This window comes from Gorilla gorilla, chromosome 8 (genome assembly GCF_029281585.2).
Source record: "Gorilla gorilla gorilla isolate KB3781 chromosome 8, NHGRI_mGorGor1-v2.1_pri, whole genome shotgun sequence".
Taxonomy (NCBI): Eukaryota; Metazoa; Chordata; class Mammalia; order Primates; family Hominidae; genus Gorilla; species Gorilla gorilla.
This window is the reverse complement of record NC_073232.2, coordinates 134787988-134804108: the sequence shown is the minus strand read 5'-3', so window position 1 is coordinate 134804108 and position 16121 is coordinate 134787988. Positions and strand designations below refer to the sequence as shown.

At 50.6% G+C, this 16121-nt stretch overlaps 1 protein-coding gene across 1 annotated transcript in view; it reads right to left on the bottom strand.

Annotated features, from left to right (window-relative positions):
* Nucleotides 1-220: 220 nt before the first annotated feature.
* HTRA1 (HtrA serine peptidase 1) overlaps nucleotides 221-16121 on the bottom strand; it is a 53693-nt gene continuing 37792 nt past the window's right edge. Inside the window, exons 4-9 of the mRNA XM_004050214.3 lie at nucleotides 8396-8590; nucleotides 7879-7911; nucleotides 6418-6532; nucleotides 5018-5075; nucleotides 3112-3207; nucleotides 221-937 (exon numbers count right to left, since the gene is read on the bottom strand). Of these exons, the coding sequence (XP_004050262.2) occupies nucleotides 769-937; nucleotides 3112-3207; nucleotides 5018-5075; nucleotides 6418-6532; nucleotides 7879-7911; nucleotides 8396-8590 (666 nt within the window). The 3' untranslated portion in view covers nucleotides 221-768. The remainder of the gene's footprint in view (nucleotides 938-3111; nucleotides 3208-5017; nucleotides 5076-6417; nucleotides 6533-7878; nucleotides 7912-8395; nucleotides 8591-16121) is intronic.

Below are 16121 nucleotides of genomic sequence, written 5' to 3'. Positions count from 1 at the left end.
CAACTGTCCTCAAGTCCTGCTTCATAAAGCCAGGGTGTCCGAGCAGAGTTGTTCATAACCCTAGTAAATCCCATGGGATGATTTTGAAATAACTCATAAGACTAAGAGCTCAAACCTGCGTGGACAATGAGGTCTAATGAGGAGCCCACTGACATTAGAATCATTCCAAAAAGACTGCAACGAGCTGCTCTTGGGAAAGGAAAATAAGCACTACAGAAAGCAATGTGTAAGAAGTACTTTAATAGCTCAAACTCAGAGTCATCGTGCTCCCAATTCCAAAGAGATTCCTAAAAGAGGCAACTTCGGCCGTTTGAGAAGCCAGCGCTCACCCACCCGGGGTCTCTGTGCATTGACCTTTGGGTGCTGACTTGGAGAAAAGCACAAACACGACCAGTCCCATCCTGGCTCCCGTGGGGCTTCTTCTATCTACGCATTGTATCGACTGCATTAGTTGGACTAAGATGATGACTCAGTTAAAGGAGGAGACAAATGCTGCCTGTCTAAGCAAGAATGGCCCAAGCTGGCAAGAAAAAGCACACTGCATACATAGGATACAGAAGGGCAGAGCTTCTGCCTGCGGATCTGCAACATTACATTTGTTTTGCCTGCAAACTATCAAGAAGGATTCTGTTGGCCAGGGAGTCTCCACTGAACAAACAAAATGGCAGTCAAAAGTCTTGAGTGTCCTATTCCAGCAGCCCAGAGTCCTCATCTGTCATCCACGGGAGAGTCTTTGAGGGAAACATGAAGTCCAGCTCATGCCTCTGCCTATGGGTCAATTTCTTCGGGAATCACTGTGATCATGATATCTTCATTACCCCTGCGGACCACCATGTTCAGGGTGCTTTCCCTTTTAATGACGTCGCTGACATCATTGGCGGAGACCACGGACTGTCCATTGATGCTGATTATGACGTCGTTTTCCTTGAGACCACCACTGCAACACAAAGGGAAACACAATGGCAATGTTTCATGTTTCCATTCCTCCTGGTCTGACTTTACATGGACAGAGGCACAGCTTAGAACCTAAAAGCCCACAGCAAACAGGATTGGACGGTGGCGAACTTAGAATAATTCAAACCATCAGTGGGTCAGGCACGGTGGCTCATGCCTGTAATCCCAGCACTTTGGGAGGCTGAGGCAGGTGGATCACCTGAGGTCAGGAGTTCAAGACCAGCCTGGCCAACATGGCGAAGCCCCGTCTCTACTAAAATTACAAAAAAAAAAAAAAAAAAAAAAAGAGCCAGGTTTGGTGGTGGGCACCTGTAATCCCAGCTACTCAGAGGCTGAGGCAAGAGATTCACTTGAACCCAGGAGGTGGAGGTTGCAGTGAGCCAAGATTGTGCCACTGCACTCCAGCCTGGGTGACAGAGTGGGATTCCATCTCAAAAAAAATAAAATAAAATAAAAAATAAACCATCGGTAGATTGGATTACTTTTTAAGGTTTTTTTTTTAAAAAAATAATGTTCTTTTTTCCCCACTATTTTTTTTTTAAATAATGTTCTTTTTTCCCCACTCTTTTTTTTTTTTTTTTTTTTTTTTTTGAGATGGGGTCTCAATTGTTGCCCAAGCTAGTCTCGAACTCCTGGGCTCAAGGGATCCTTCTGCTTCGGCCTCCTGAGTAGCTGGGATTACATGCATGTGCCAGGATGCTGGGCTCCTTTTGAGATTTTCAGGCTAAATCATCCATTGTGTCCACTGTAGAAATGCCTACTAACACTTGTGTGGCCTTATGACCCCAAGGAGATCAAAGGTCAAGATTGGCCCCAAAGTGGGGAAGGATGTACCAGGTACTATCTGCCACGTAGTTGGCCAGATATCTGCCAGATAGTTGGCCACTATCTGGCCAACTTGCTTATAATGGGTATTGCAACTCAGAATGCAGTTCCTATAGGGGTGGGCGGAATGTTTCTGTTAAGAGGCACTTCCTTTGTGTGGTTGCCACTATAACTGTAGCTCTTATATAGCTCAGCGTCAAAACGCTGTCATGGTTCTTCATGGGCTAGCACAAGGGTCTGCAAACTTTTTCTGTAAAGGGCTCCATAGGAAATATTTTAGGCTTTGCAGTACATATGGTCTCTGTTGAAGTGACTCAACTCTGCTGTTCCAGCACAAAAGCCACCATAGATGTCATAAACCAAATTTCAGTGGACACTGAAATTTGAATTTCATACAAATTTAACATGTCACAAAATACTATTCTTATTTCAGGATTTTTCAACCATTTAAATGTTCTCACTCATAAGTGGGAGCTAAGCTACGAGGACACAAAGGCATAAGAATGATACAATGGACTCTGGGGACTCAAGGGGAAAGGCTGGGACAGGGATAAGGGATAAAAGACTACAAATTGGGTTCAGTGTACACTGCTCGGGTGATGGGTGCACCAAAACCTCACAAATCACCACCAAAGAACTTACTCATGTAACCAAATACCACCTGTTCCCCCAAAAACCTATGAAAATAAAAAATAAGTAAAAATAAAAATAAAATGCAAACACTATTCTTAGCCCACAGCTCCATATAAAAGCAGGCAGTGGGCCAGATCCAGCCCCCAAGGCACATTTGCTGGTCCCTGGTCTAGCACTTTTCTCTGGATATTCCGCCAATACAGGTAACAAACCCTGATGGATGGTTGAGCTACTTCTTGTCATGTTACTTTGATATCACTTGGGTTATTTTTCTGGAGGTGTTGACAGGTATGGGCCTAATTGTCAGAGACATTCTGGAAGACTCCAGGAAGAGAAGGGTCCTGAAGCCTAGAAAAGGACCACCAAGTGAGGGCTTGGGGACACTGTTCCTGAAACCCTCTCTCTGGCCAGCCGGGCCATCCCAGAGACTCATTACGAGTCTGCTATTGCTCTGTCCATCTGGAGGGTCCTCGTGGAGCAAGGACTTTTAAAGACAGAAGGCACCCTCCTATGGATGAGTCCCGAGCCGAGCCAGGTCGGAAGGCCTGGCCAGCAGGAATGACAAGCAACATCCGACCCCGTCTGTCAAGGATCAACATAATCATCTGAGCCAGTAGAAAAGGAACAGCGCTCCCTCTTCCTGCTACCCCCACAGGAACAACAAGAATATTGGGAAAAGAGAAAATGACTCTAACTCACGCTTCTGCTGGGGTATCAGGAATTACTTCAATTATATACGCTCCTGAGATCACATCTGGGAAGTCCCGGTGCCGGTCCTTCAGCTCTTTGGCTTTGCTGCTCCAGAGAAAAAGCACCCGTGTTAGTGTGAAGAAACACCAGGCCTTCCCCAGGCAAAACTCAGCTCTCACCAGTTCCCATCTTCTCCCTGGGTCTAAGGTAAAATTCCTCCAGGAATTCTGATCCTATTTTAAAATTAAAATTGCCTGTCTACCAGAGTCAAAGATTTACTTGGTAACAGCAAGGAAAGTGCTTTCATCATTACTATTATTTCTTTTTTTTTTTTTTTAGACAGAGTCTTGCTCTGTCGCCCAGGCTGGAGTGCAGTGGTGCGATCTCAGTTCACTGCAACCTACATTTCCCGAGTTCAAGCAATTCTCCTGCCTCAGCCACCCGAGTAGCTGGGATTACAGGTGCCTGCCACCAAGCCCGGCTAATTTTTTATATTTTTAGTAGAAACAGGATTTCACAAATTGGCCAGGCTGGTCTCAAACTCCTGGCCTCAAGTGATCTGCCCGCCTTGGCCTCCCAAAGTGCTGGGATTACAGATGTGAGCCACCGCACCCAGCCATCATCATTGTTATTATTTCTTAATTAATAGTAGCTATTACTAAGGAGTCAGTAAAGTATAGTGGTTGGCCTGGTTTGCAGCCCTAGCTCTGCCATTTGCTAGCTGTGTGACCCCAGACAGTTGCTTAACTTCTCTGTGCCTTCATTTCCTCACCTGCAAGATGGGGATAATAACAGTACCCTACAACATGAGTTGTGAGGATCAGATGAGGTCATCCCAGTAAGGCACCTGGCCCAGTACATGTGATACATAGTGGTTGGCATCACTGTGGCTGGTGACCCCTGCCACCACTCCCTGATCTGAGCCTGGCCACACACCAGAAGCACCTGTGCTGTCATCCCCATCCTGAAGAGGAGGAAACTGAGGCACTCAGGGGTCATATAGTTCCCAAGGTCACAAGGCAGGAAATATCAGAGCAGGGACAGGAACCCAGGAAACTGGGCACCAAGGGCTTACCATCTTTCCCTACACCTCCTAGTTCCAAAGGCAAACAACTGAGGGGACACTTTAACCTTGACAAATGGCTCCATCTTCTGGAGTGCTAAGAAAGGGACCACCATTCATAACGTGTATCAAAATATATAAATACTTTCACAGTGAGTGAATCATTAATTCATCATAGTAATGAACACATTAATCTATCTGTTACTGTATTCTAGTCTTTACCTACTTTACATCTGACAGTTTTAGCCATGCCAGGTGAGTCTACTACCAGGACTCATGAGATTACACCAGAATTTTTCATCCAGGTTAGAACACCAGGATGCCATGAGCCTGCCAACCACAGGCCGCAACTCCACCAGCTCGGGGAAAACAAGCACATCAGTCATTCACTTCCCTGCGCTGGGCCTGCCCTGGCATTCCTGGAGCCGCGGCCCACGAGCTGCAGAGCAACGAAAGCAGAGTGCCTAGAGCTGCGGGAGGGGCTTGGGGCCCTCCTGGAATGTGGGTTTCAACAGAATGTGGGGTAAGGAAGACGTGAGCCAGAGTGAATCAACAGCCCCACCACACACACATTGTTCAGGCTTGCCTTCAAAGAGGAGGGCAGAACCTTCTACACCGGAGGGCCTGCTGCCAATGAAGAAAACCAGCTCAGAATGCAAAAACACAGGTTAAAACCAAACAAAGGGGCCAAGGCTAATGACCTGTCCTCTTTCCCGATGCTACTTCATTATAAGCAGAAACTGAGACGTCTTAAGGCAGCATAAGGTTTCTCTTTCCGGGGTGCCCGTGAGCACCTTCTGAAGTTCAGGTTTATTAAAATTTAAGACACAGACACGCATCCTGTTTACCCACCTGGACGTGAGTGACATCATTCGGATACCAATATACTTCTTCTTGGTGATGGCTTTTCCTGGTGAGACAACAAAGGGACAGCAGAAGGTCAGCCCAGTTGGTGGGGGTGCTGGGGACACCAGGGGCTGGGGGCCCAATCCCTCAGGTTGCAGGAAGGGCCACAGAAGGGTACACTGAGGTTGCGGCTCAAATCCTGGTCTGGACCCCTCCCCTCTGGGGGACCTTGGGAAAGTCCCATTGTTTCAATTAATGGTCAGGTACCTGGGCATGACCCTTAATTCCTCATGGCCTCATCCTGACAGCTGGCCCTTCCCCAAGCTTGCTCTACCCCCCATATATATCTGGAATGTGACCCCTCTGTCCCACCTTCACTGCCACCACCCTTGTCTGAGACCCCAGCATGTCTCATCCAGATGACTGGGAGAGCCCCTTAACCGGTCCCCAACTTCCAGCAACCCCTCCAGCAGACTCCCCGCAGCCATCAGAGTGTCCTTTCAGTGACATCAATCAGATCATAAACTTCCCTGTTCTTAAATGTCGTTAGGATGCAACCCAGGCCCCTCAGCATGGCCTGCTGTGAGCCTGCTTGCCCGGCCTTGGCCAGCTTTCCACCCCGGGGAACTCCATGCTGTCACTGTACTCTGGCCTTCAGGCAACTTCAGGGGCCTTGTGCTCACTCAACTATGCTGAGTCCTCTGTCTTTCCTTCTGGAGTGTTCCCCCCACATCCCTGCCCGCTGGTTCCTCCTCACTCAGACCTCAGCTTGGAAGGCATTTCCTGGCCACACCATCTCCACCAGCTGCCCCTCCAGTCGCTCCCTTGACGGCCACCCTGATCCGTTTTCTTGGGAGCACTAATAGTATCTTATGTGTTTGATTATTTACTGTCAGCCTTCCCATCTCCCAACAGAACATAAAAGTCACACCGGCAAAGGCCCCTGTTGAGCCCCAGGTCCCAGTTGAGCTGTCCACTGCCGAGCTGTCCACTGCCAAGCTCCCTGCTTGACTTGGAGCAGATGGGGCAATAAACGTTTGTAGAATGATCTCCCTGAACCTGTTTTCTCATCAGCAAAATGGGACTAGTAATTCCTAACTGATAGGGCAAAAGAATTAAGTGACATACATAAATAAAGTGAAATAATGTACAGAAGTCACCTAGGATCATGCCTGGTACATATTAGACTGAGACAAGTGACATTGCCATGATCAGAGGACAAAAATGGCGAAATGTCTGTGACCTTCTGCGAGGGATTTAGTAATGTGCATTCCCGTTCACTTCTGGATCAGAGACGGCTTGGCTAGTCCTAGGGGCTGCCGCTTTTCCCTTCCCCAAGTCCCAAAGGGCAGCTGAGCTTCAGGCCCAATCTCCGGAGTCCCCAGGGCTGTGTGGGCCTTGCCTACCTTTGGCCTGTCGGTCATGGGACTCCGTGAGGAACTTTTTAATCTTATCAGATGGGATTGCAAAGGAGATTCCAGCTGTCACTTTCAAAGTGTTAATTCCAATCACTTCACCGTCCTGAAAAGCAAGAAGGACACAGCTTACTGAATCGTGAAGCTTTACCAGCAGGTACACACCCAAAGAGAATATGCATGAAAGAAGTCCCTGAGCTATTTCAGAGATCGAAGTGGGGAGATGCAAGGAGGGGATCCCCGTGGCAGCAGGGAGAGAGGCATCAGGACACCCAGGCAGCGTGAGCCACGCGCAGCTGTGGAAGAATCGCACACACTCCAGGTCGGCACTGGGTGCTCACCTCATGGTAAGCACAGATAGTTTCAAAATGCACGATATGATTTGCTCCTGTTTCACAAGGAATATGTTTCCACAGGCTCAAACTCCTTTAGGTGGCTGCCCACACCTTCCTGCTTCTCCCGTGTCTAATGATCTTAAGATGACTCTGCTGACTTAAGGGGGAAACAACCCTAGAGCTTAGGGCTGTCATGCTTCATTACCAGCAAAGCCATCTCCACTCCATCCCCAAGTGCTGCGCGGGGAGGCAGAGGACAGAGCTGGGAGCACAGCTGCCCCTCTGCTGGGAAGGGAAAGCTGCCAAGCGGGGATACATCACTTCGTGCACACTTCCCAGGAGTGCTGAGATGTCAGTACCTGATGCCAAGGCACCATCTAGGAGGTGCCATCACACTGGGCCTTGCTAAAGACAGCCCCTATAAATGGCCCCAGAGCTGCCCTCTATAAATGGCCCCAGAGCTGCCCTCTATAAATGGCCCCAGAGCTGCCCTCTATAAACGGCCCCGGAGCTGCCCTCTATAAACGGCCCCGGAGCTGCCCTCTACAAACGGCCGCGGAGCTGCCCTCTAGCTCTGATGGTCTGTGTTCTAAGGCTTCACTTTTTCTGCTCAAGTATTTAAGGGTAGACTTAAGTGATATCTTTGTGGGTGGGTAACTCCTCCTCATTCCAGCCAGGCCTTAAGGGAGGATTCCTGGCCAAGAGAAAATGTGTATGAGCCCAGCCAGCTCCTTCAGCAGCCCAGGAGATTTAATTTGGAGGAGGTGCTTTCGGTGACTGGCCAGCACTTTTGGTGACCTTCACCTTACTCCTGCACTGGCCCTGAATTTCACGGTGTTTACCTGTAACTCTGAGACACAAGTGTGTTCTCTGGCATAACATTTCCAACCCTCACCTCCGGCCTGCCTTACTCTTCCCAGAAAAGATCCGTAGGGTCATTTGGAAGCATGCAGTACATTCACAGAGCAATTTTAAAGGAATTTATAACACACTTTGGCAACCTTATGTTTGAAAAGACCCCCTGCCTCAAAAACAAACAAACAACAAACAAACAAACAAAAAACAGCGTGTACATAGATAAAAACAAATAACCTAACATAGGTTTAAAAGACCTTACCAGATTTACTAACGGGCCTCCCGAGTTTCCATACTGCAATTAAACAGAAATGAAAAGGTTACAAATTGTGTCATAACATGGTTCAATCTATGTTCCTGCCTGGCGGTTTCCTGAGCATGGTGCCTAGAGTGGGGGGCACGATTCTTCTCTGAGATTCATTCCCATTAACCTAATATTTTGCCAGAAAAAAATGACCTTAACAATTTTCAGAAAGTTTTAGAGGTGCCGTAAACAGGGAGATTTTCTCTCTGAAGCCCAGAAGCCAACTGCAATCACCCTAAAGCACCCAACACAACTTCTTCCTTCTGGGAGGAGGCTGGCTGTTCACCTGCTCCAGTGTCACCGTCCCCGCCATTTGACCCCTGCCGTGCTGCTGGCACTAGAATCCACATGGCTTGGTCTAGTTCCATCCCTTCACGCAGACTACAAGAAAGTCAGGGGCTGAGACCTATGCTGACTCCTCTTCCCCTGGCAAAACTCTGCCCCAATCCCCACCCGCAGAGAGACAGAGGCTCACGTTGATGATGGCGTCGGTCTGGATGTAGTCCATGTCTGAGTTGCGGAGCCCCAGCTCTTTGCCGCCTCGCTGGGTGGTGCTCACAATCCCGGTGGTGACTGTGTTTTGAAGGGAAAACGGGCTTCCGATGGCGACCACGAACTCTCCCGGCCGCAGCTCTGAGGAGCGGCCAAGCAGCAGGACAGGCAGCTTGCCCTGAAACCACAATGGCTGGCGTTGCTGAGTTGGTTTAATTTAACCAAATAGGTAAAGGCACAGATATCATGGAAAACCAAGCAGGGACAGTGACGGGCCATTTGGAAACACCAGGCCCGGTGGGGAACTGAGCTCACAACTAACATCCCTTTGCTGCGGGCAGGACTGCATTTCCCTCCCACCCGTAATCCACACATTGCAAGCCGTGCGGGAGCCAGTGAACACTGAAGCCACACACACACCAAGGAAACCGTGAGGAGGTAACTGGAGGCCAAGTCAGGGTCTCATCACATCTTGAAGCTATCAGCACAGACTCACTCTGAAACCTTGAGGCCAAGAGACAGAGGAAGACAACATGAATTTAGGGTTTGGGGTGAGACTGCCGGGGACAGCCCTAGAGAACCAAGCCCCAGGGAAGGATCCCAAGCTACAGGCAGTGAAACCTGCCCCGACTCATCATGTGCACATCCGTCCTGAGGCCTGGAATATTTGGGGTGCTCTGCGGGCAGGGAATTGTACTGACTCAGGTGCATGCCTATGCTGAGTACAGGGCCACACTGGTCAGGGGCAGGGATGGAGCATGGGGACAGCAAGGCCGCCAGGACCCAAGACAGCAAGACCCAATAGGTAGGCTGTCTCTCCTCTCCTGAAATGGCCCTCCGTCAGCCACCTGTTTTTCCTGGTCTGGGCAGGCTAATTGGCCAACTCCAGAAGCCCTGATCTCCAGCGTCCCACAAAGGCCAGGCAAAGCCAGGAGTCCCAAACAACTCTGCACAACAAAATGGAACAGAAGCCAGCTCCAGGGTCACCCAGGCCAAGGAGCTGGGGGGAACCACAGAAGGGACTCCCTAGCTCTATCAGGGAAGGCATCGGGGCCCCTTCCCTCTCTGCCTTCCTCGGAGCCAAGCAGACCTCCCGAGTTCCTTCAGCCTTTATTCACTTAGAACGAGCAGCTGCCCTGAACAACATGGACCAGACCCAGAAATCAGAGAGCCACCCCAGCCCTCGTGGGAACTGCAACTCCAGAGCCTCACATTTGTCTATCTCAACAAAGAAAGAGCCAGGGGACCAGTGAGGTGGGGCAGGTGGAACCCAGGGGTTACTTGAGTCATCTCCTCCACCAGAGATGGAGCAGACACTAGCTGATGAGGTGGGGTGACCACCATGCCCATTTAACAGATGAGGAAACTGAGGCTCCAAGAGTCTGGGTGACTTGAGACACAGCAGGGATTGAAACCTGGGACTGGGACCGGAAAAACAGACTCTCTCATCCACTACACAGTGCCACGCCACACCACAAATATCCCCCAACACACGCCAAATAAGGAAGATGCTGGGTGAGAAAGCTCACGGAGGGAGAAAGGGATATGAAGACAGAGTCCAAGACCTAAAACTGACTACACGAGACTGAGGAGGAGGAAGGTCCCTCAGATCACAGATACCAAGAGGACCAGGAGAGCACTGTCCATGGTCAAGAGCACACACCTGGGGCCAGACTGCGTGATTTAGATCAGGGCCTGAGCTTATGACCACTCAGGTCTTCAGTTTTCTCATCTGGAAAATGGGACTAACGTACAGCTACCTCAATGGTCCACTGTGAGAATGAAGCAACTTAAGATCTGAACAGCTCTTTGAATACCCGCTGGCTCCTGTAAGCATCATCTAGGTGTTGGTTTTGCTGTGAGCATCTGGGCCTGTGCAAATCCAACAGCGGGAACTACCAAACACCTTTCCACAGCCAGCCCGTGTCACCCAGCCATGGTAAAGGTCTGCCCTGACAGTGGGTGACCCTTTCCCTGTGGGGCTGCCTGAGGCTGGAGCATGCAGGGCAGCTGCGGGGAGGTGCAGGCCTGCAGCATCTCTACTCAGCCCCATGCTCACTTCCCACACTCCTCAAGCTCATCAGCATCCAGCAGCACACCAGCGAGCTCAGCGCAGCGTGTTTACTCTGGGCCTGGGCCAGCAGCCCCTGCCAGGCATGACTTCAGCACTCATGGCGTGCAGGCCGGGCAGGAGGCAGGGCTGGGATGTGCACTAGGCCACGCCAGGGGAGGTCCACCAGGGACACTGCCATCCCTTCAGGCCCTGGACTGGCTGGAAGACCAGGCCTTTGAGGCCTTCAGGGCTGGGCTTGGGACAGGTAAAGGGACGGGGTGGCACAGGTTGCTGGAGCAGGGTGGCCTGGCCGCCCAAGGAGACAGACAGGAGGCAGGAGGTCAAACTCAACTCAGGAAGGGGGCCCAGCAGGCGTCTGCCTCACCACACATTGAAAACCCATCAGAAAGTTATGAGGCAGGGCTTGCTGTGGGGATCCTAATTCACATCTCACTCATCCCCTATTCTTACCACCCCTTGGCGCCTCCTAGAAAGGGAGGCAGGCCCAAGCTCTATGTCTCAGGAGACCTCAGAAGGCAGAGAGACTGAAAGGCAACTCTCCTTCCAGCTCTTCTTTTCCACCGTCTGAGCTCAGGCCTAGAGGATGCAGCAAGGAGACAAACACTTTTGGAGAAGCTGTGAGGCTGGGGAGGGGGAGCCCCCGGGCAGGGATGGAGGCTGCAGGCTGCTTGCCCATAGGCGCTACTCCCCATGCTCCCGGGGAGGGCCAGGCCTCCAGGGGACGCTGCCTGCTGCCGAAAATGGGGCCCAGAGCACCCCGTGGGCAAGCCTGGCTCAGTCACACTTGGGTGACCACATGGGCTTCGACAAGATGGACACCCGTGATGTGAACCCAGGCAGTCACCCCAGGAACCAGTCCTCACCTGAACACAGACGAGGAAATGTGGCTACGTAAGTAGCCATTTAGGCAAAGGCTGCACCAATGGGCACCACCAGTGATCATCTCGTTTACGTTTTTATCCACTCAGACATTTCCTAGCTCATGAAGGGCAACCCTAAGACAGAAAAAAGCAAGCAGACACATGCAGTGGAGCGGAGAGGGGTTTCACACTGTAAACCCTGGATTTCTGTGAAAGGAATAAGCCTTTGCCTGGCAGGTGACAAAGTATTCTCATGACACCATTAGGAGTTGAGCTATATTTTCCCCCCATTTTAAAGATGTGGATACTGAGGCTTACAGATGATGGGCAGCCTGGCTAAACAAGAGAACAAGCTTCCCAGCTGTCAGACCCACACGCCCAGTACATGTTCATCCAGAATTCCAATCACAGGCAGAAATCTTTGCAAGGGAATGATGTCTGGCAGAGATGTTGACCAGGCCAGATTTACGGCTGTCCATGAGGTCAAACTGCTTTTTGGGGGTCACGGCCCCAGCTCCCCACAGGAGCCACTGCCTGCAGGAGCATCGGGCCCCTCAGCTCATTCCAAAGCCAGATGGGGCCTGTTCTCAGCCATGAGCCTCACCTCGAGTCTGTCTACTCAGCAGCTATACCTCTGCTGGCCAAATTCCTACTCGGTAATTGAGCATTTAATTCCATAGCTGTCTAGACATCAGCTCCACGGGGGAATGTGGAAGAGATGCAGCACAGATATGGCTGGAAGTGCACAGCCACAGACGCCGTGAAGCCCCGCGGGGCCCACACACTCTGAGTCCAAGGCCTCTGCACTGCTGTCCCCAGGCTGGTTCCTGCGCCAGCCACAGCAAAGCACCTCTGAGTCTCCCTTTAAAGCAGCACCGGCCACAGGCCGTCTTGAAGGTGGCAGCTCCTCTCCTTGGCCACTTCACCATCTCCCTGGAGCCTCACAGTAAGCCTAGAAGTAAACAGGGCAAACATCCGTCCCCCACTGACAGATGAAAAGGCCAGGGGGAAGAGGAGAAGAAAGAGGGCACGCGAGTCCCACTCCTCATGCCAGATCCTCACACTGCTGGGGGGAAATGAAAATGCAAGTGTGGGCGTGACAGCAGTGACGGGGCAGAAACAACCCATGCCTGCTCTCACAGAGCCCAGGCGGAGACCTCAGGTCCCCCTAAAAGAGCTTGTAGCTCAAGTTTGGTGCAAGACCTTTGGGGATGACAGTCTTTCTGCAGTGAGCCCAGCACAGGCCAGTTCTCACAATCTCAGGAGCAGGAAGCCTGGGAGGCCAGAAGAAGAGAGGGGGCATCTAGAAGAAAAACGCCCACTGGCCCCCAGCCTGCAGGGACTCACAATGCTAAATAGTGTCCTCTTAACAGAGCCAGAAACAGAGGGACTTTAGGAAGACACGTATCCTCTAATGTCCTAGACAGCCACCCAGGTAGATGTAGAAACAGATCCAGTGAGGGTGTCAGAGTCCTGGCCATGGGCTCCAGGTCTCTCCACCATATCCATGTAAATTACGAAGTCCTAGCCATAGGCAGGATGCTGACCAGGTAGTGGGAGTAATGTTAACACCTTGGAAGAGGCTGGTCCACAGCATGATTAAAGATGGTTCTTAGTATTCGTGCATATTACAACCAACAGACAACAACAAGCAGCATCGTTTCACAAAACACTGCCTCCGTGAAAGAGAACTCTCTCAACAACCATTCAGTGAGTGTCTCCTATGCACTTGGTGCAGGGAACATATGATTAAGAAAATCCGCCCTTGCCCTCTCGGCTTTTGTCTCATGGGCAGAGACACAAACAAGCCACCAGGACACAGAGCAGTAAGAAAACACAAAGTCCACCTCCCTCACCATGGGCAGCTCAGCCCAGAGTCTTCCATAAGGGTCAAACACAGACCAGCACTAAAAATAGTTTGTGTGTATCAATTAGGGTGTTTTCAACTGCAAGTGACAAAAAAAAAAAAAAACTCCAAATGGAGTATGTAGAGTAGATATCTGCCCAAGGGCTGGGTGGTGCCAGGCTGATAACTCGAAGGCTCACAGACAGCATCAAGAACAAGGCTCCTTCCTTCCCTCCATCCAATCAACCTCAGCCTGTTCTCACAGCCACAAGACGGCCACCACCATTCCAGATATCACATCAAGACGTAACTGTGTCCGTGACCGTGCTGTGGAAGCATCTCTCCAGAAGAGCAAAGTCCCAAAAGCGCCCTGGCACCCTCCTCCTCGTAGGTCATCGGCAGTATCCAATCAAGCAGCGACCTCAGCACTAGTTGGAGGAGGGAACGTGGCCCCCCTGACTGCATTGGACCCTGCGAATTTGCCTGAGTCAGGAATGCAGTGGGGTTAGGGTTGGAACTAAAACAAACCCAGGGCTCTGCCAGCAGGGAAGGAAGTTGGAGGGTGGGCAACCATGAGTGTCATCCAAAGCCTGGGGAATATGGTTCATTTTAAGAGAAGATCCTAATACAAGCACCTAACAATGTTTAGAAAAGACTATAAGTCCATATCCCTCATGCACGTTTTTGTTTGTTTGTTTGCTTGTTTGTTTGTTTGTTTGGCGGGGTGGAGCAGGAGATGTCTGCTAATCTGCTTAAAAGGAAAGCAATGGTCACAGCAGTTCCATGGTGGTGACAGGCAGGTTCAGGTGATAGGAGCAGAATCTGGGCAAGGCAGGGAAATCACTCCCACGGCGCGTGTCCGGCATCTTCCCAGAGCTTCTCCCGCTCTGCCAGGTATGCAGCCTTCACGACCCACCACCCTGTGGATGGGCAGGATGGCTTCATAGCCGTTCTGCTGATGAGGGGACTGCAGGTCCCACAGCAGGTGGGGGTGGTACTGGGACTGGGACCCTCCCTGACCCCAACCTCCACTCCAGGTGTTCTTCTCACCAGCCTGCTCCCCACCTCCCAGATGCTCAGGGCACACAGAGGTCAGCGGGGAAACAGCTGCCCTTGTGCCCCGGATCACTCCACAGGGACAGGGGACCAGAGCGGGTATAACACAGAGCAGGGCAAAGGGGAAGTTTAGGAAGAACCCAAGCAGGGGCCCACCACGGGAATGGAGGGGAGGTGTGTGCACACAGCCTCGGCTTTGGGGGCACTACGTGTGGTGTGAGTTCCATAACTGAACCACAGATGAACCATAACTGCTGGAACTCCCCCAGGGCAGAAAAGTTGGGCCTGTGCTGAATGAGGCCCCCTGGTTGACAGCGCGCCTCAGGCTCATTCTCCAAGATCAACCAAGGTGGGGCAGAAGTGAAAACTTAGGCAAAACACCTATGTGTATATGCATACATGCACACACACGCACACACATTACCCCCTCAGGCTCCACGTATGCTGAGAGAACACTGTCCCAGACAGTAGGACATCTGGGCTGGGTCTTGGTCCTATATGAACTCAGTCTACAACCTTGAACCACTTGATTAGCTTCTCTGGATTGCAGTTTTACCACCTCTAAAATTAGGGAGTTGAGCCCAGTGATCTCCAATGGTCATCTCAGCTCTGACAATTAGCTATTCTTTATGGAAAACCTGGTTGCTTTCCAAAAAATCCATTAGCAGACAATAGTTAAATGGGTAAGATCCAAACAGGCAACAGGGTCCCTAATAAATCCCTTTTTTCATACAACTCCCCAATGGGGTCAGATGATCCCCACAAACTTATACCGCTGCAAGAGGAGGGGGGATTCCTAGAATTCTCCAGATGCTGGCTTGGCCAGTAATCTTTCATAGAGGACTGTGAAAAGCAATGACCCATCGGTATTTCAGCTTCCTTCCATTCAGGGTTCTGCCTAGTAGCACTTGAGTGCTCATTCAATCTCATTCCCTGAAGCTTGGAGAAAAGAAAAACAAAAAAAACCAATAACATCAAAACCAAAGAAAAAGTTGGCAACTCTTTTTCAACCTAATAAGCCAAGTCAATTACTTCTTTCTCTCCTTCGAAAATTACTAAGTGCTCTTGAGTTACAAAAATATTGTTGTTGCTGAATCTGCAGAATCCACTGCATCGTTTCCGGAGGCTGGGACTTCCAGGCTGGTCCTGTGTTGGTTCAAGTTTGCTTCAAAGGCTAACGCTGCAGCAACTGGCTGGGACTCAACTGAGTGATTCAATGTGCCTTCTGGAAACAGTTATGCTAACCTTTCATTTTCTTTAAAAAATATGCAATGGACAAAATAGCACATCCTCCATACCCAGCAAGAAACAGTGCCATAGAACTTGCATGTCTCCTAAGGAAAATCAAACCAGGCCACAGAAGGGTTGTTTAGGGGGGATGTCAGCATCCAAAGACTTGCTTGAGGGAGTGCGCCAAGCTGGGTAAGGAGGGAAGTGAGCACATGGGCAGGGGAGGAACTGTGAAAAAGGGCGGGTCAGTGGACTGTGGACTCAGATGAACCAAAGATTTGCTGACTTGAGCTACTAGGGGGCGGGACCAGCTACAAAATTAGCAGAGCCCAGTGCAAAATAAAAATGCAGGCTCCTTGTTCATAAAGCATACAGAAAGCACCGTTAAAGGTACTAAAATAGAAAGCTGTTTCCTTTCTTCCACACGCTGTCTCTCTCAACCTATCACAATGTTTTTGATTTGCTAGTTATTACTGTGGTTATTTATGGGACAGTGAGCGCAGACACTGGAGGCCTCACGACTTGGCATTGTGCCCACCAGCCCCTGGACCTCAGATTGTGCCCTGGCTAGGGGTGGGGAAGTCGAGCCAAGCATCTTCCCTAGGGTCCCACTCCTCCAACACATGGATAATGGATGACCCCA